At 46.1% G+C, this 20,485-nt stretch overlaps 1 protein-coding gene across 6 annotated transcripts in view; it reads right to left on the bottom strand.

Annotated features, from left to right (window-relative positions):
- The window catches only part of ebf1a (EBF transcription factor 1a), a 52,918-nt gene extending 38,373 nt beyond the window's left edge, over positions 1-14,545 (bottom strand). For 4 of the 6 annotated variants that reach the window (XM_011610813.2, XM_011610812.2, XM_029847174.1 and 1 more), the window contains exons 1-6: positions 13,754-14,544; positions 12,876-13,032; positions 12,029-12,092; positions 11,348-11,403; positions 10,104-10,177; positions 8,620-8,688 (exon numbers count right to left, since the gene is read on the bottom strand). In XM_011610813.2, coding sequence (XP_011609115.1) covers positions 8,620-8,688; positions 10,104-10,177; positions 11,348-11,403; positions 12,029-12,092; positions 12,876-13,032; positions 13,754-13,887 — 554 coding nt within the window. In that variant the 5' untranslated portion in view covers positions 13,888-14,544. Of the gene's footprint in view, positions 1-8,619; positions 8,689-10,103; positions 10,178-11,347; positions 11,404-12,028; positions 12,093-12,875; positions 13,033-13,753 lie in introns of all 6 variants that reach the window. The other 2 variants (XM_029847176.1, XM_029847175.1) reach the window with 1 other exon arrangement.
- Positions 14,546-20,485: the final 5,940 nt, after the last annotated feature.

A 20,485-nucleotide genomic window follows, 5' to 3' on the forward strand; every position in this document is an offset into this window, starting at 1 on the left:
TCTGCCTCACTCTCTTGGCTCTCAGTGGGATACTATTGCAACTGTCCTCCTGTCAAAATCAGAAAAGCCGTCTGCACCCGGCGCTCGCCATCACGTCTCTGCCTCCGCGTCTTCCTCTCCTCTCATCTCTTTCATCTCAGCTCACATCAGACGCTCGGCCATGATTGTGTGTGTAAACATCTTGTCATGCTAACATGGGTGTCATGACAGAAGAGAGGCAAGCTTCATTAGGTTCTAAGTTTGTTTTCATGTTTGAACGCACATGTTGGATACTGGTGTGAAACGGTGTGTTTATTGGGTATTTAGGGGTAGGTGGTATAAAACACAGAGGAGCTGTATAAAGTGGCTCTGTTTATTGCATAAATGTGTCATTGTTAAATAGTTGTGCTTGAAAATTCCAGGATTCCCATGTAATTATGGTGTCGATGAGCTTGTAGAAAATTACAGACAATTTCTAAGGTTAGCTACACACAACTAAAGTAAAGATTAAGCACAGATAATCTTTACTACAGATAATGTGCCATGATAAAACTTCCTGGTATGTTTGCCAGCTTTGGCTGTTGTGAGTATCCCATTTGTATTAAAAATCAAGCATATCTGATTTACAAATTAAAGCATTTACAAAGATGAAATCTACATTTGTATTATTTCAGCTGCTGACAATAAATAGCATGAATTGTATTATTTCCTTAGTATTTTAATCACATCATACATGTGCAAAAAGCAATATATTGAATATTTTAATTGATGATTATAGATTTACCATGGAAAGAAACCCCAAGTTTTAAGGTGTAAAAGGAAGTTTCTGACTATTGATGTAACTGATAGTCACCGTGCTCAGCTTTGAGGGAGAATCTGCTTTCAGGATTCAAACAATTTTATATCATTTATATATTTTGACCCCTGAATGACCCCCTCATCACTCAGCTTCTAACCCAGACCCGTAATATCTACCCACTAGAGTAACCGTCAATAAGCAGGTTATCACTTCAAAAATTGAATTTAAAAAAAATAGCAACAATTTCACCTCCGTGCACATGCCTCACTCTTTTGGCTGTAAATTTTCTCTGTTTGTGTGGAGACAATAGCCAGAGGAAGTGAGAGAGGGAGTGGTGTAGCGCAAAAAAAGAGACGCAGAGGAAAGAGCAGCACTGTTAATTGTTTTCCAGAAAAAAAAGGTTGCAAAGGTCTGCATGTTTGAACTGAATGTCACCTCATGTAAATCACAGCCTGGGAGTCAGAGAAGCCAATAATTCAGATAATTAGGATGACTCTCTCCTGCTTGGTGTAGCAGAGGAAGGTGCGTTCAAAGACGCGAAAGAATTCACGTGTGATTAACCAAAAAAAAACAAACCAAAAAAAAAAAAAAGATCTTCAGTGTTTTGAGTGGGAGGACCAAAGAAAAAGAGACATAGACAGAGGGGCCGATAGAGAGAAAGAGAGAGAGAGACATGGATGGTGAAAATCACAGAACACCGAAGGAGATCTGGAAGAGAAGGAAACAAGTGAACATTCCTCCCAGCGAGGTCAAGACACTTGGTAAACAAACAACGTTAGCAGCACACACACACACAGAGGGGGTGAGGTGGTGTAAAACAACAAAGTGTCTCAGTCGATTGCCTACGCCTTACTTTGTCTCCCTTTTTCAGTTACATAAACACAAACAAAGGCCTTTAAATTCAGCTCAGCTTTTTGAAGTGGAACAGTGACATGTGCTTGGGTCTCATTTGTTGGCGATTAATGCGAAGAAAAAATAATATATTAGGAACCTAAGAGTATATGATTCCTTTGATCGAACAATGCTGTTGACCATAATTGTCTGCGTGTTGACGTCGCTGCTTTACATTTAATTCTAGCCGAGACACTCCCTTGAAGATTTCCTTTTGCCTTTTTAATATTACAGCTCAAATTAGTTGCATTCAATGTCATCAAAATCTTCCTGTAGGAGCAGACATGAAAAGGATGAACTTGGAAATAGATATGCTTATTAAATAGCCCATATTGGTGAAAATTAAAACTCATCCTGCAATGCAGAGAAGAAAATCGAAAATAGAATAATGAGAGTATATTAAGAATGTTGCACAGTCCCGCCACCTCTAGCACTCCCTCATATCGCTCCCTCCCTGTCTCCCCCCATGCCGCGCAGGCTTTCCTTCCATTGTGGCGTGCAAAATTGAGAGTGCCGCTCGCACCGTCTGGCCAGCGATCCATTCTTCCTGGACAGGTTGATGGAAAACAATCAACAGACTATACATCTCGCTCAAGCGCGGCGGGTCACCAACACTCATCCTGGACACCTGGACCTACATCCTGGGCTATGGGCACTGATGTAACGTACTAGAGAAGGAGACTGGGTGGGGAGTTACCGATGGGAAGTGAGACGCCAGTTTGGAAGGCATATGGAGCTGGCATTAAGTGCACGGTCTGTGTTCTCACTCAGCTGATATTGTCCTTAAACAATTAACTCCTGGATGATCAGGGAAGTGAAGTGCTGGACCTCAGGCTGCATCCTAGTTGAAATTTTTCTGAACATTTGTTTACATATACCACAATGTGGTCACAGCTATTTTCATTACATTTTAATTTGCTCATTAAAAAGTTACTTTTTGTTGGTAGCTTGATTTTTTTTTGCAGCTCACTTTAGATGGATTGGAGATGTATTAGTGTGTGTGGAGAGGTGTGTGTGTGACCTGTGGTACATGTCCATAGTCTATTCCTGCATCTTGCCCAGTTGGCCACTGGTATAGGCCCCAGCACCCACCATCACCCTAGTTGTGGACAGCAAAGCTGCACTTAACATAATTCAATTAATTCCTTCAGTCCAACAGTGCGCTGATTTCCAATAAATTTATCTCCAGATGAAGAGCAAAGCTTAGAAGCTGGTGTTGTCATGGAGCAAAGAAAAACATGTCAGAATGTGTAAAAAGGCTAGGCTACATCTTTTTTAAACAGATTTTTTTCATTCCCTTTTATTTTTTCCCCCGCTTTTATCCTGATTTTTGTTTTTACTATTGGGCCCTATGTGAATGCTCCTACTGTCACGCTTGCTGAGCATGCTGGGAAAACTAAGCATCCTTCACTGAGCGGAGCTGGTGTGTCTATTCAATTACAGGCAGCATCTTGCGCAGCCAAGTAACACATTGGCTGCGAGAGAGCACTTAGTGGGCCACGTGCTAGACTGTCCAAACATATCAGCGCATTAAGAAAACAAAGCATTGCTCTTGTCGCACACACATAGCCACACACGTCCAAATGTATAGCATCACTCCGAGAGGTGCGCTTTCGCGCTCTTCACGCCTCATTTGAAAAGCAAATTGAGCGCATCTTTTAGGGAGCGTCACAGACTGAATCCTGGAAAACGCTACTCTTTCCTCACTCGCAGCATGGTGCACACGCAGACACGCACCAACTCTCGCATATGGTAAATATATCTTCATCCTATTTCAGTCGCTTACTATCTCTATCTCTCTGGCCTGCAATTTCCAATGCCAAAAATGTCTTTCATTGCTCTCAGAGAAATAGGACGCTGCTCATTTGGGTCAGATCTGGCAGGCCAAAGCCCTTCATTCCGGGAGAGAGCAAACATGGACTCAGAAAGCATGAGGGAACATCTGAGAAAGGTCAAGAATCAGGAAAAGTCACACAACAATGACACAGCAGCCTGGAGAGATAAGAGAGACTTTAAACAGTAGCTCTCTCAGAACAAATGTGCATGTTGTGAAAAGCTTTCACTGCAAAGTTATTTGTAAATTGCACTTTATATAACCTAATAAACTGTTTGTTACCTGTACTCAGCTGGGAAGCATTAACTTAACTACCAATAAATTGCAATAGCAGCTCTGTTCAGTTTATTGGGGAAAGAATTAAAGCCCAACAATGCAACTGACATGAACCTCGCCATTAGAAATATATTCCCAGTGTGTTTCTTAGTTTTTCATTACCATAAAAACATTTTTTTCTATTCAAAATTTCCTATTTTGCAAATAAACCCGTGTGCACCCCAAGAGTGATGTGTTAATTTTTCTCAAGGTATTTGCAACTGAAAGTGAGCCCATCACTGGAGCCGAGAGTGCTGACGGTCTGGATGAGAGAGGAAGTAGCAGCGCTGTTTTAAAGGCTCCTCGACCTCCAAACTCCCTGCTGTCAATCAGCGCACCCGCTCTGTCCCTTGGGGCTGCGCTATCCTCCAACCCTGAGAGGGAAACCATTGCAGGGGAAAAAAGAACACAGCTAAACAGATGCAGGGAGCTGCAGGTCAATGCGTGTGTATATGTGTGTCTCACTTTTGCATGCCTGTGGATTTTTAAGAAACCGCGCATGCGTGCTTCTGCATACACATTTACCTAGCATGTGTTACTTTATCTGGGAGGGGGCAGCTGTATGTGTGTCTGTGTGTGTTCCTATACTGTCTGTAAGTGTGTGGGGCAGATTTGTGAAGCAGCCAACACCTGAGGGAGGGGAGTTCTGCCTGCATATTGATGAGCCAGCATTGCGGCCTCTTGCCCCTGAGCCCTGCACAAACACAGCAGCCAACCAGGGCCAATCCTGTTCAAAGCCTCTCCTAACGTTTAATATGGCTGTCCACCCAAGGGCGAAAAAAATCAGATTATAATCACAAAAAAAGGCAGATGTTTGCTGCTGCCTTTTGAACTACAAGAAACAATAAAAGTTTTAACTTTTGTAATGAATCTGTAATGAAACTAATGTTGTCTTTTTGTTTCTGTTTGTTTTTATAAAGAGAATTATAGCTTGCCTGAAAAGTGAGGAAAAATTAGGCTTCATGCTGGTAAAAATACAACAGACACATTAAATAAAAAAGGTAGGGAAAATATTAATGAAGACCTCAACATGCAGTTGTCAGGCTCCACAGCATATACATCCATGGCTACGCAGAATAGATATACTCTAAGTGCGTTTCCACCTTATGAAATTGAAACTGAGCTGAGGCGCTGCCAGTAAACCAGATTAGCATCAAATGCAAATGAGAAGGGGGCTAATGGCTGGACAGGTGCAGACTGGGCCTCTAAATCACACACACACACACACACACACACACACACACACACACACACACACACACACACACACACACACACATGCACAAATGAAAAGAATGAATTAAACATGGGTGGGCTCGGCTTGGGGGGCTGGCAGAGCTGACATAAAGTCAATGACATACATTATTCACTAGCACACGTTAGCCCAGCCAAGGCAACACATGACCTCTCACCCCAGGAAGTGCATCCAAACATAACAACCAAAACAATGAAGGGGGTTCCCCATGACAGTCATTGACAAGGAGGGGCTGAAGGAGGCATGAGTCGCGCAGCAAAACATTGAATTCGGTCCTCAAACTCGACGAGCTCTGAAGTTAGACTGATGTAAAACTGAACCAGGTTTCCAGTTAAAGCAGGCCAGAGGTGAGCCCAAGCCAGATGCAGCAGTGATAGCTGCCCACCGTTGGACCATTCCACTGGCTCGCAGAACAGGAAACCATTGGCTATGACATCATCCTCCCCGGGAGGAGTGCTTCCTGCCTGACATTCTTCACTCAAGCGACGCACACAACACACATTCGACAGGAAATGGCCTCTATCAACACACACACACTTGCAAGGAAATAACCAACATGGATGCTGGTACACAAGCACCGACACACATGCAAGGAAATGGTCAACATCAACGGCAGGCTGCAGGAGTGTGTGCAAAACACAAACATACTCGGGGGCACACACTCCAAAAGGGCTATAAACCTGAAATAACACTGAGTGCGCATGTAAACTTGACACCACATATTTCCCTCCCTGCACTGCCACTGCGGAATCACAGAGATGTGCAGGGATATCCAGTGGACGCTTATCTCTGGTCCCAGAGAGTTGCAATCCCTCCCTCATGAGAGGTTCCCCCTGCCTGGGAGACACCCTGTGGCAGGCCTGGGGGAACTGGGACACAGGTGGTGGGAAGCGAATGGGTGCGAGAGGAGACAGTCATTCTGAACAGAGCAGGGGTGGGATCATTCAAAATTTTTTATAAATAATGGGGCAAAGAGAGGGGAGGTGAAAATAAGAAAAGCAACGGTGCTCTCTGAAAATGTGCTTCTGATTTGAGGCCTATCAAGGCACATGATTGACTGACAAGCGTTGGTTGCATCTGATTAACCCCATGTTAAGCAGGAGTGATGAAGAAAGGTGGAAGTGGAGGTGAGGGGGAGGTTAAGGGCTGCTCTCATGTTATCTTGAATTGTTAAGAGGTCTTTTCCCTGCCCCTTTTGAAGCACAGACGCAGACAACATGCCAAGTTCTCCCTAAATTTCACACCCATTAGAGCAAAAGCACATATTAAATACGGCAGGAGTTGTCTGCAGCACCCACTGATGTTGGAGACGGACTTTGAAAAGCGATCTGAGTCAGTCACAGATAATAATTCCACTTGTAAAACGGAATGGCATGAAAAGCGGACAGACAGTGTGAGATGTTTTGTTTGACTGGGAAAATGTTCAAGCTTCTTTTGCTATCATAGCACAAACAGGCATAATCATTTAGGAAAAAAAAGGTACGATATAAGTCTCCTTGTAAATGTTTTAAATCCCAAACAAACTGTCTTTTTCAAAAGGCGTGGAAAAAATAGAAAGGGGTGAGAGACTGAGCGAGTACAGTACCCAGAGCACTGCAGATCCACACTGTACCAGATTTGTTCTCCTAACAGTCAAATAAGTTTCTCATTAGCTGACTTTATTTTCCTCATTCCTGCGGTTTTGCTGCAGTGGCCTGTTTCTCCCATCTTAACGAGAGAGAGCTAATTAGGCAATCAGACCCATTACTCTTCCAGAAGAGTTAGAGCTAGACCAGCTAATTAGGGCTGTAAAATCTAATCATCTCTGCGAAAACAGCAGAGGGCTAACGAGCCCTTATTTAACGAACTAAATAACTTCAAGGATGGAGAGGGGCTGCTGATGGCATTTCTTTATGAATTTGAAGGAGGAGAACTCATAGTAATTGAGTCAGTTTCACCCTCGCACTTGTTTGTTTGTTTATCATTCCCTGATTATTACAACTGCCAAGAATATATTGGTACTAAATGAGCAAGCGCAAAAACCCTCCTTCCTTATTTATTACAGCCCATCTTTAAAACAACCCCCCCCCCCCCCCCCCAATTGCTCTGCTCTCACCTGACCTATTTTCCTGTCCAGAAGGAGCGTTTGCTGGAGAGAAAAGTGAGATATTGCTGTTGTTTACCCTCCCCCTGTTCTAATTTGTTGTTCGTTAATGCTGCCCTCACACCTGAGCCATCGGGCGCTCAGGGAATACCGCCAACGAGCGGCTGCAACACATGCTCAGTGTGGGAAAGTTGCTCGCAGCTTAGCTCAAAAACGTTTGGTCAGGCTAGCTCTGCCATGACTGTGGCAAAGCGAAGATGAAAATTGTGGCGCGGTGCGTCGGGACAGCGTCGGAGAAAAGACGCTGACAGAGTTCAGCGGCGAGAGACTCAACAAGTACACCCGTGTGAGAACAAACATCAGAAATACGGCACGGAGTGATGGCCAGGCGCGTTGTCTGAGGCCACGTGGTGGGGTGCAGCTGGCTCAGGGAGCGCTGAGGTGAGGCCTTCCGCTTCACTGGAGCGGAATGAGGGTGCCGCACGCACCCTCGCACGCACCCACACTCCTGCACCACACTTTACACAGGTAAAGAGTTGCTTTTGACAGAGCAGCAGCAAGAGCAGGACAGCTGTGTTCATCGGATAACACAGGTCAATGCCTCATTAACTCACACAAACACACTCAAATGTGACAAATCCAAATTAGACATCAAACCCAAATAACCTACTTATTTTTATATGGTAAGCTTAATGTACAAAAAAAACCATAATAACAAAGCAGCAAAATGTTCCTTGTCATAATATCTGGCACCATTAAGTGCACGCACACCAGCAATTGTACATGTATAAACAAATAATTTTATTCACACCGCATGTCTGCAAGAGTGCCACACACCCGGTGGACTGTAAATCTTCAATGGTTTTCTTGATTCCGAGTGACCGTAAATCATGCGAGCTGCTGCACAAACGGTCACAGGCGGTTCGAGCTCGCGAGGAAGAAAGTGCACGGTCAAAAGAAAAGTCTGCGCGTGTTCGGAGGAGTGTTTGCGGGTGTCACAATCCGCAGCCTCGGTGCCAGAATGCGATTTATCCACGGTGACACACACGCCGGGCTGTAGCTGTAACCCCAACTGTTCATCAGCGACGTCGTGAACCCAAACCACCCTTTGACCACACTTGCAGCGCAGCTCCGCAGCTCTGTGATTGCTCCACCACTTCACTCACATTCCACTGGATTTTGTGTACTGCTGTTTCACACATTTTGCCTACACAATCAATTATGGTTACAGAGATTTAAACAACCTGCAGGCAGCAGGTTTCCTTTTCCTGGCCAAATTGCATGTCAATAATAGCATTCATCAGCTATTACAGCTTGACTTGTTGTTTTTATTTTTAATTTCATCGACTATGTTTGTGCAATGTTTGCCGCTTGTGCATTCTGTGAACAATTCCTGTTCACACACGCTGTCACGTCAGCAAGGTGTTGCATTGGATTGATGCGAAAGGGCAAAGTTCTCTTACCTGTCGATGATGACAGGGTCTGATGGGGTCTCGTTCCTGTTGCCACAACTCTTTTTATCACAGCATCGACTACAGAGAGGTGAGAGGAGACACAAAAACGTGTTAGTCTCAGATACGTGAACAGGAGAGCAGAACCGAAGCGCGCCGAGACAGAGGAAGTCAGAGGAGCATTATAGGAAAGAAAGGGAGGATTATGAGGGCGTGAGACTTTTGATTTGGATTTCTGTTGGGTCTCAACAGGTAAGACTAGGGCTCAAGTGCTACAGTAAGTCAGATCAGGGACTTGGTTTTGGGAGAACAAAAAAAAAGAAGAGAACGAGAAGTGCAAAAGTGGGGACTTGGGGCTGGATCCGAACTTGAGTTAGCCTCCAAGGCTCTGGTTAGCTCCATTTCTGTCAGACATCACACAACCAGACATCTTATGTTCTCTGTTTTTCCTCAATGTTCGTCCCCTAGCTTTATCCGGTGTCTCTCTCTCTTTCTCTCTCTCTCTCTCTCGCTCAGAAGTGGGTCACAGAGTGGTCCCACTGGACCTTGAGAGTAGTGCATGCTGGGTAGAAGGAGGTTGCATACTGATGTGACGAGTCCTCTCTGAATCTTTTGACTGCACTACAATGTAGCAGTGTGTTGTGTACCCCACCCCACCCCAGCCCTCCCAAAAAAAGGTATCATCAGCCACCTTTCCTTCTGTCGGCCTGTCTGGGCATACAACACAGGTTTGTGTATATCTGTGTGCATCCACTCTATGCGAGCATGTGTGGCGGGAGGTGTACAAAGACACAAAAGCGAGTGAAGGAAAAGGGGTGAGACTGACCCTCCCCCCTTACTTTCTTGGGTCCCCCAGGACATGAGGCTTGGAGAGCCAGATCAGATTTCTGATCTCGCCTGTTTCCTGCAGCATATAAAAACAAGTGGTCTAAATTGCCCAGAGTGATAACCAGGAAGTGGCTACACTTAGCCACTAGCCATTTTTCCACACATAACACAGCATGTATTTCTAAATGGCAATCACACGCTGTGTGATGCATTTATTGATTGTAAATGCATGCAGCAGAGTATGAGATCTAGGCCTGCTTTATTATATTTGACTGTGTGTGTGCATGCGCAAATGTGTGTATATTAAGTGTCATTTGAGTCTGTCCCCCTCTGCACATAGCTCACTGTCAGGACACAGCAAATGCATGTATTACACAGACTAAGGAGGATGGGTTTGAGTAATGAGCTTTTCCTTGTCCTAATTAGCTGTACATGAGAGGGAGGCATATACACACACAATTTACTCAGACATACACACATTCTATGAACAGAAATAGGCCAGGGCCCATCGCACCAACCCACTTTGAGGAAACTGATAAGATTTCTATTATAATTTAGCAGCGCTCCTCATGTCTTCACCAGCAGAGACGCCACCAAGGTGAGAGGAACATTCGTCTTCATCTCGCACTGACTGGACCGACGCGAGACAACTGCGCCTTCGGGCTTACCTGCACATGATCTCGTGGGTCAACAGGACTCGACACATCTCCGGGTTTTTATCTTGGCCTTCATAAATAATCGCCTGAAATGATAGAAGAAGGGGAAAAAAAAATCACCGGCCATAAACAGCTATGATGTTGTTTTTTAAAAATAAGAAAAAAGTGATATTCTGACAAAAGTGTGAGCTTTTGGCAGGGGCATAAAAAAAGCTGGAAAAATGTGTGTCTTTTATCTGGGACTATGTTGTCTGTCTGGCAAATGTGTGTATCGTGGGAATCCAGTCCTCCAGAGCAGGAACGCTCTGTTCTGACAGAGAGAGTAAGAGGGAAAACATTTCACTCCGCGCGCGTGTGTGTGAGTGTCTTTCTGCATGTGCAAATGTGCATGTATGTTTATATGCTGCGTACAGTGAGCAGTTGGACTGCCAGACTGGAGTATAGTGCACCATCTGGTTCATACAGAATAGCGTCCAAATATCTAGTCTGGTTACCCCTCCAACCCCTCTCAACGCGCACTCCAGGGCTGTGATAACCCCGCGCGCGCACACACACACACACACACACACACACACACACACACACACACACACAATGATAAACATGCAACCACACATGCACTTGCATAAACAACATCGCCTCCTACTCTTTTTCTTTCTAATTCTCTTCAAGCCTAATGGCACTAGAGACAGAATTGGCAAAACAAAAGACCTGGTATCAAAACCGCATGGAAGCAGCTTATTTCTGCAGTTATCTAATATAGCTAAAAGAATTCCCTCTGTCAATGCCATGCAGCTGACATGCGCCGCTCTGCATTTCTTTCTGTGTGATCGCATTGACCGTCTCACACACACTCGGGGAAAGTTTGCTCTGTTCCAGATTGAGGAAATGAGGGTCAAGGTTTTCAAAAAGTGAGCTGGCATGTATCACTGTCTTTCTCTCTCAAACACCCGCTTCGGCGCCCCAGCAGGATGTTCACACACTGCTTGTGTACGTCTCATGGATCCCCACTTAGAGGATCCTGTGCAGGGGTAGGACTGTAAGGGCACATGTCCTCTAGGTTTCAGGGCCTGTAAATGTATTCCACAGGTAAGACAGGTCATTTATCAAACCAGCTGTGGTGTGCTGAAGTTGAGGGTCTCACACAGGCAGGAGGGGAGGGGGTGTAGCATCGTTAGAACCAGGGACAGGAGTGATATTTAGACTACAACTCATGTCCAGAGTAAGTTTGAAGCAGTTTGATGCAATGAAGTCACCTGTTTAGTCATGGAGTCAATGAGACGAACATATAAGTCCTGCTCCGTCCTGATGCCTGCAGACAGAGACAGAAAGCAAGAGTTCGAGCCCATCTGCATATTTCACATTCTGAGTTTTATTCATACAGGTTCGCCCCCCCCTGCTGCTCTTTATGCAACAAATGAGTCCAAACTCTCACTGGTGACTTTCATTATTTGTTGCAGCATTTTACTTGTTTTGCTCAAAGGTCTGCATGTTTATTGAATGCTTATTGATTTTGTCATTGTATCATTTATTAATAGCTGCTTTGTGTGTAAAATGGTCTGCAGGAGCCCCTCAATCCCAATCAATATCAATAAAAATGCATTCAATGCTTCAAGACAGAAATAATAATAACAGTAATGAAATAAAAAGAGGATGAGAAGACTCGGCTGAGAAGGCAATAATAATAATAATAATAATAATAATAATAATAATAATAATAATAATAATAATAATAATAATAATGCGGTATTTAATTTAACAAAAAAACGCATTTATTATTAAGATAATTGCTTGATCTCTCACGGTGGAAAATATAAAATTAAAATGAAGAACTGCCGTCTATTTGTTTCCTCACGTTGGTTTATCATTTCATTCACCAACTGTTTTTTTTTGTGTTTCGCTCCAGACAAATTATTGTTAAATAAAAAAGGACTCACCATTACTGTAGAGGAGCTGAAGCCTATAATGGATCCCATTGTTGGTCTTTTCCCCCATCGTTTCCTATGGAAATTAAACCAAACAGAACAGGTCAGAGCGAACAAACCATCTCCTCCTGGGACTTTTAACTGCGCGTCCACAGCTCGATATTTTTAGACATTCTCTCAAACTGCAATCAAATTTCAGTCTTTTATACTTGCAGAACTTTCCCGTCTCTCCTTTCAAAAAATGCAGTTGTGTGTTGCACAAACTCAGCTTCAGTGGTGTTATCAGTCCGACACAGATCATTTGTGTTTTTTATCATAAAGACGTTCAACGTTAACATTTAAACGAAAGCACTGTTCAGATTTTTAACAGTTAACAAACATTTCTGACAACGTAACTAGAATATGTAGCCTCAATTATTGTAAATTAACAGCAGGGCTTAGGTTTGATAAATAGTAGATCACGCGCTAAAAACCCTAAAACAAATATTTGAAAATTCCCATTTTGTACACGCAAAACATTAAAACTGCTTTTTGAATTTTTGGTTTTATTATCCCTGGTCTGACGGCACCTGCGGGAATAAAGGCGTCGTGCTGGTGCTGCACTGACATAAAAATGTGAATTATTATTGATGCTGGAACCATGAAAATTGATCGGTTAGTGAGTAAGACCAAGACTAAAGGTGATTTAGAAGATTTTGGATTTGTAATTGACGCGTCCAGTCAGCCTTTTATAGAGCTCATGTAAAAACATCAGCTCTGGACGTGCTTGTCCACACTGTCTTATTTACCAGCTTTGAAAGATTTTTAAATGCACATCTGAAACTGTTGACCGTGTCTTTGGTGAAAGGAGCAGACTCACTTTTTCCTTCTCCACAAAGTCCACGTAGGTGGTTCTCTCTATTTCCACCGGTTGACCCTGTCTGTCGTATAAGGCCAGCACGAAGTGGAAAAAGTTGGACTTGCGGAGGTTGGAGGGCGGCTGTTTCTCGAAGTGCGCGCGGGCAAGCCCCACACCGCTGCGGGTACAAGCACAAAAACCAGCACCGTCCACAAAAAACAGCCAGTTAAAATTAATGTTTTTACCACGAATGCAACACAGTTCACATCCTTTACTACAGTCGCGCAAAGTTCGGTGATTAATCGTCAACTATTAAATTAAATTAAAAGCGGGCTGACTTTGATTTAATCGCGCACACATGCAAAAATCCACAATAAATACAGAAGAACGAAAAGTACGAATTGAATAAAATAATCACGAGTCTGGAATGTCCATAACTAAAACCAGAAGGCAATTTAACTTTCAGAACCATATTAGCAAAACGCTGAAATTTTGGTTCAAACTTGAGCAAATCGTTACTTCTAAACATTATACATATTTTAAATAAGCTGAAATAGAAAGAAGAAAAGGAAACTGTTTTATCAATACCAATTTTCTATAAGCGTGCAGCCCATTTTCCGGACACCAAAGTTAGTCTAAGTGTAACCCTAAACCTCCTCTTTAGCCGTGCTCCCTGCCTAGATTCAGACTCAGACACTTGCAGCCACGTGCTGCATTTAATCGTGTTAGATTTAGTGCTCTAAACTTCGAAAGCCAGCAGGAACGTGTGGTGATCCAACTACTGCGTCCGGTGGGATCGCACGCTGCCCCGAGTGACAGGGACGCTCCGTCTTTTCGGCGCACATCTCAACACATCTCCCCCCGCAGTCCGCGCCGCACCGAGGCCGCCTCGGGCTCACCTCTGGGCGGCTGTGTTGGCGTCCAGCACTCCGGCACCCTGCATCCATGTCCGAACCGCGTTCATCCCGGCCACCATGGGCTCTTCTTTCATACTACTCCCACTCCTCTGGATGCTGTCGTGGATTCCAAACATCAAAGCGCACCTTTACGCTGCCGCTATCTCTCTCTCGCATACACTCTCTCTCCTCTCTCACTCTCTCTCCTCCTCTCCTCGGCTCCCTGCTTTTTCTCCCTGGCTCCCCTCCTCTTGCGTCTGTTTGATCGCGCTGTCAGAGGAGCAAAGTGGCGTGGTCTGTTTCACTTGGCGTTTAGTTGCCGCGCGTGTTTCTCAAAGTAAACAAAAGATGCGACACGCGGAAGGAAAAAGGGGAGCTGTCAACATCCAGGGTTAACTGCGCCTCATGTCACCGACTCCAGAAGGAAGGGAAAAAAAAAACAAAATAAAAGGGGGAATCAGCAGCTGTGGAGATGAACAACGCGATCCGCAGGATTAGAGGCTGCGCTGAGTTGGCGACAGTCCCGCGGATCAAGGCGCAGCTGACAAAAACACGAGTAAAATATCACTTTGTGCAACAAAGAGTCCAGTGAGACAGAAAACCAAAGAGAACAAACAGGTTCCCCTTATTTACAAAGTCTGCTCCTCTGCTCAGAAGAATGAAACGGAAGATTAGGCGCAATCAAGAGGCAGTCCTGTGCATCAGCGGCTCCGCTCCAAGTCAGCCTTTACCCGGGTGATTTGCGCTCCTCTCTTCCCTGAGGAATCACTTTGGACCATCTCTGGGATGCCGAACAGCAGAGAACTACTAGGTGGGGGAGGCGTGTACTACACGGCGAGCGGAGACGCCCCCAAAACACAGTAAATAACGCGGACAATCAGCTGGTCCACCAACCCGACCAGCACGCTTTCCGCCCGCCCGCCTGCTGTCCCCGCCTCGTCCCACACGGTGTCCCGCCCCAGCCACTTAACTTACCGTGTGCGTGTTCGGATTTGTCAATTAATATATTCCCAACCATCAAACACCAGCACAGGGGAGGACATTAACAGTTTGCCCAGACTAAGGCGCGTAGAGGTTGCAACATATGCGCCGCAGTAAATCAGCATCTGTCCGCATATGAAAAGGAAACGCGATCACAATTTTAACGCGAGCGTCAGATTAAACAAACATTTGACCCAGTATTAAGTGACATCAATCCACAGCAGCACAGGAAGGAAACGATCCACGGAATGCGTGTGCACATATCATTTGCGTCAAATGGAATCAGCACAAGAAACGCTCGCCCGGTTTTTTTTGTTTATTTCCCAGAAGTGGGATTATCGAGAATTTGTACATTTTCTGGTGAAACCGTGCTTTGGAAATGAGCCGTGTGAGTCAATTCTGGCAGCTACTGATCCTAAAAAAGTTTCAGCGCGCTGCGGACTGACCTCCGATGAAATGGGTTTCATAAATCTTGCGAAACTAAACGCTGAATCCAACATGAAATATGAGGATTACAGCACAGCCGTGCCGGGGTCGGCGGTTCACAACCACGGAAGTAGCATAACACAACTGCTAAGAGGCAATAACACGTAAATCTAAAAAAAAAAAAAAGTGAAGTAAAATATTTTGCATAATTGTGCACAGGAGCGTGAAACGGTACCATGAACGTATCACATGCACAGCGAAAGATCATACATGTCTCCTTCCCCACCAGCCCCCCCTCCATCATTACACAGTCATTTCTAATTGGTCAAATTGAATTGTCCCGGGGCCATCTGTTCGGTGGTAATATTCGAATTCATCTTCGAAGATCCAGATTTTTATCAAGAGTTGCTGAAATAAATCTGAGGCGTCGAGTCGATGTCGCGATTTCGTATCGTTGACGTGCAAAAGGCAGAATGCAATTCGCCCTTTTAGGTTTTAAGAACTAAAGAGATTTTGCATGAACTTGATAAATGATGCAATGGTGTTATTTTTTTTCCCCAAAGGCCTACAGGCGTGCACGCGCACACCCATTTTAAAGTGCAATAAATTTCAAAAACGGTCAAGGTTTGACACGACACTCCCGCAATCTTCTCATCATTGTCTAGAGCTGTTTATTTATGTCCCCCTACTGTGGGAGGAGAAAATGTGAGGGCTCACACACACACACACACACACACACGTTCAAAGCTATCCTTCAGCACATTTCTTTGATTGTGGCTGGCCCTCTCGCCACGATCTGTTTGCCTTGGTCGGCATGCGGGCCAGCGCGACCGACACTCCAGGCCCCTTAGGTGGCGTGTATTTATAACCCCCCCTCCCCAGCACCAACACACGGCAATAACCCAAATATCACTCTCTCGGTATCCAAAAACAGAGTTGTCAGTCAGGTCTGGCACATCCAGCCATGTCAATACTGTGATTCACTAACTCCATGGCACCCAACATGAAAGCTTTGTTAAATATCTCTGTCCATTACGCACAGACCGGAATGCGCGCCCCACCGAAATGATCTGAAGGACGCGCTCGTTCGCGCGCGCCACTCCTGTTCAAGTGTTCACATATGGGGAAGTTATTAAAAATCCGCCGCTATAACTCTATCAGACATTTTGAGGCATAACGATCAGAAATGAACACGCAATTCCGCCATATGTTGTCGTAAATCAAAAGGTTGAGTCAATGATAATAATGGCCTGATTGAAATTAAGACTCGTAAAAATGACTATTGTTTTCTCTCTCTGATTTTTTAAAATGCGGACATATGCTTGTGAAAATGGGCCTTATGTCTGACAATATGCTCTCTGGTAGACATAAAAGAAGACAAATAGCGAGCCTCCGTGTTAAATATGGAAACAAGACCGGCAGAATGTGATGTCCTTGATAGACCCATAAATACACTGTAAATCAATGTCAAATCGAGCTAGTTATTTCTAACGCCCGCAAAAAAAACCACACTAAAAACAAATACATAAAAGAAAGACAAAAATCATTGCTGTTGAAAAGTAAACAACGTTCCTGTTCTAAATAAATACAGCTACGTGCACACTTTTTTGCAGGAAATTGGAAGTAATTATTGATCGAACCACTTGACCCGCATTAAGGAAAGCGTTTGAGTGTGTTTAAATGCTGCCATCTAGCGGCCGTAATGTCACATCACAAGAGTAAATGTACATAGTTAAGCTTCAGTGTTCCTATTAGCGAGCCAAGAAAATCTAAATAAATGCCCAGATTACAAACCCTATGTAAAATATTGTAGAATATGTAAAAAAAATACATAAATAATTTTCTATAAATATGACCTTTTATATAAAAGCATTAGGTATTGATTATTTAGGGTTAACCCCCCCTTTTTTCAAAGAATATTATAGCAATATCTTAAATTTCCTTTATTCATGCAAGAATCTCATTATATTAAAATATGGAGACCATAATTTACATTTAGTAACATAATCATGACTTTCACTCACTCTATTAGGTATGTCACACAAATAAAATGTTGAAATCAAGGTTGAAATTGAAGTAACGCTGAATTCAATGCCTTCTGAAAATTATTTACTGTGGCGTGGTGTCCTGAATATCTTTGAGTTATAAACTACAAATACTTAAAAAATAAATATTATAATGAGATTTATGCCACCGATGTCTCTCATTGCAGGACTCACCAGTAGATGATGTCTTTCGCGTCTGACATTCTACATTGAAGGAAGTGGAAGAACAAATGCGGAGACCATCCATCCATCCATCCATTCTCTACCGTTTATCCGGGTCGGGTCGCGGGGGCAGCAGCCTAAGGAGAGAAGCCCAGACTTCCCTCTCCCCAGCTACCTCCTCCAGCTCATCCGGAGGGATCCCCAGGCGTTCCCAGGCCAGCCGAGAGACATAGTCTCTCCAACGTGTCCTGGGTCTCCCCGGGGGTCTCCTACCGGAGGGACATGCCCTGAACACCTCACCAGGGAGGCGTCCAGGGGGCATCCTGACTAGATGCCCAAGCCACCCCATCTGGCTCCTCTCAACGCGGAGAAGCAGCGACTCTACTCCGAGCTCCTCCCGGATGGCAGAGCTTCTCACCCTATCTCTAAGGGAGAGCCCAGCCACCCTACGGAGGAAGCTCATTTCAGCCGCTTGTACCCGTGATCTTCTTTCTTTCTTCTTTCGGTCATTACCCAAAGCTCATGACCATAGGTGAGGGTAGGAACGAAGATCGACCGGTAAATCGAGAGCTTCGCCTTTCGGCTCAGCTCTCTCTTCACCACTACAGACCGGTGCAGAGTCCACATTACTGTGGACGCCGCACCGATCCGCCTGTCGATCTCCCGCTCCATTCTTCCCTCACTCGTGAACAAGACCCCGAGGTACTTAAACTCCTCCACTTGGGGCAGGATCTCCTCCTTTACCCAGAGAAGGCACTCCGCCTTTTTCCGGTCGAGAACCATGGCCTCGGATTTGGAGGTGCTGATTCTCATCCCAGCCGCTTCACATGCGGCGGCGAACCGATCCAGTGATAGTTGGAGGTCACGGGCCGATGAAGCCAACAGGACCACATCATCCGCAAAAAGCAGAGACGCGATCCTGAGGTCACCAAACCGGATCCCCTCAACACCATGACTGCACCTAGAAATTCTGTCCATAAAAATTATGAACAGAATCGGTGACAAAGGGCAGCCCTGGCGGAGGCCAACCCTCACCGGAAACGAGTTCGACTTACTGCCAGCAATTCGGACCAAACTCTGGCACCGATCGTACAGGGAGCGGACAGCCCGTATCAGCGGGCCCGACACCCCATACTCTCGGAGGACCCCCCACAGGACCCCCCGAGGGACACGGTCGAATGCCTTCTCCAAGTCCACAAAACACATGTGGACTGGTTGGGCAAACTCCCATGCACCCTCGAAGACCCTGCGGAGGGTGTAGAGCTGGTCCACTGTTCCACGCCCAGGACGAAAACCACATTGCTCCTCCTGAATCCGAGGTTCGACTATCTGGCGGACCCTCCTCTCCAGTACCCCTGAATAGACCTTACCAGGGAGGCTGAGGAGTGTGATCCCCCTATAGTTGGAACACACCCTCCGGTCCCCCTTCTTAAAAAGAGGGACTACCACCCCGGTCTGCCAATCCAGCGGCACTGCCCCCGATGTCCACGCGATGTTGCAGAGTCGAGTCAACCACGACAGCCCTACAACATCCAGAGCCTTAAGGGACTCTGGGCGGATCTCATCCACCCCCGGGGCCTTGCCACCGAGGAGTTTTTTAACTACCTCGGCAACTTCAGCCCCGGAGATACGAGAGCCCATCCCCAGGTCCCCAGGCCCTACTTCCTCACTGGAAGGCGTGTTGGTGGGATTGAGGAGGTCCTCGAAGTATTCCTTCCACCGATCCACAACATCCCGAGTTGAGGTCAGCAGCACACCATCACCACTATACACAGTGTTGACAGTGCACTGCTTCCCCCTCCTCAGACGCCGGATGGTGGTCCAGAACCTTTTCGAGGCCGTCCGAAAGTCGTTCTCCATGGCCTCACCGAACTCTTCCCATGCCCGAGTCTTTGCCTCGGCAACCGCTGTAGCTGCACTCCGCTTGGCACGCCGGTACCCATCTGCTGCCTCAGGAGTCCCACAGGCCAGTAAGGCCCGATATGACTCCTTCTTCAGCTTGACGGCATCCCTCACCGCTGGTGTCCACCAGCGGGTTCGGGCATTGCCGCCACGACAGGCACCAACCACCTTGCGGCCACAGCACCGGTCAGCTGCCTCAACAATGGAGGCACGGAACACGGTCCACTCGGACTCAATGTCCCCCGCCTCCCCCGGGGCATGGTCAAAGCTCTCCCGGAGGCGTGAGTTGAAGCTCCTTCTGACAGGGGACTCTGCCAGGCGTTCCCAGCAGACCCTCACAACACGTTTGGGCCTGCCAGGTCTGTCCGGCATCCTTCCCCACCATCGGAGCCAACTCACCACCAGGTGGTGATCAGTTGACAGCTCCGCCCCTCTCTTCACCCGAGTGTCCAGAACATGCGGCCGCAAATCCGATGACACAACCACAAAGTCGATCATCGATCTGCGGCCTAAGGCGTCCTGGTGCCAAGTGCACATGTGGACGCCTTTATGTCTGAACAAGGTGTTCGTTATGGACAATCTGAGACGAGCACAGTAGTCCAATAACAAAACACCACTCGGATTCAGATCAGGGGGGCCGTTCTTCCCAATCACACCTCTCCAGGTCACACTGTCATTGCCAACGTGAGCATTGAAGTCACCCAGGAGGACGAGGGAGCCCCCAGAAGGGGCACTCTCCAGCACTCCCTCTAAGGACTCCAAAAAGGGTGGATACGCTGAACTGCTGTTTGGACCATAGGCACAAACAACAGTCAGGATCCGTCCCCCCACCCGAAGGCGAAGGGAGGCTACCCTCTCATCCACCGGGGTAAACTCCAATACACAGGCACTGAGCTGGGGAGCAACCAGAATTGCCACCCCTGCTCGTCGCCTCTCACCATCGGCAACTCCAGAGTGGTAGAGAGTCCAACCCCTCTCAAGAAGACTGGTTCCAGAGCCCTTGCCGTGCGTCGAGGTGAGGCCAACTATATCTAGTCGGAACTTCTCAACCTCGCGCACCAACTCAGGCTCCTTTCCCACCAGAGAGGTGACACTCCATGTCCCTAGAGCCAGTTTGTGCAGCCGGGAATCAGACCGCCAAGGTCCCTGCCTCCGGCTGCTACCCAAAACACAATGCACCCGACCCCCTTGGCCCCATGTTGCCTCTTCGGGCTGCGCC

Source organism: Takifugu rubripes, chromosome 14 (genome assembly GCF_901000725.2).
Source record: "Takifugu rubripes chromosome 14, fTakRub1.2, whole genome shotgun sequence".
In the NCBI taxonomy this organism is placed as follows: domain Eukaryota; kingdom Metazoa; phylum Chordata; class Actinopteri; order Tetraodontiformes; family Tetraodontidae; genus Takifugu; species Takifugu rubripes.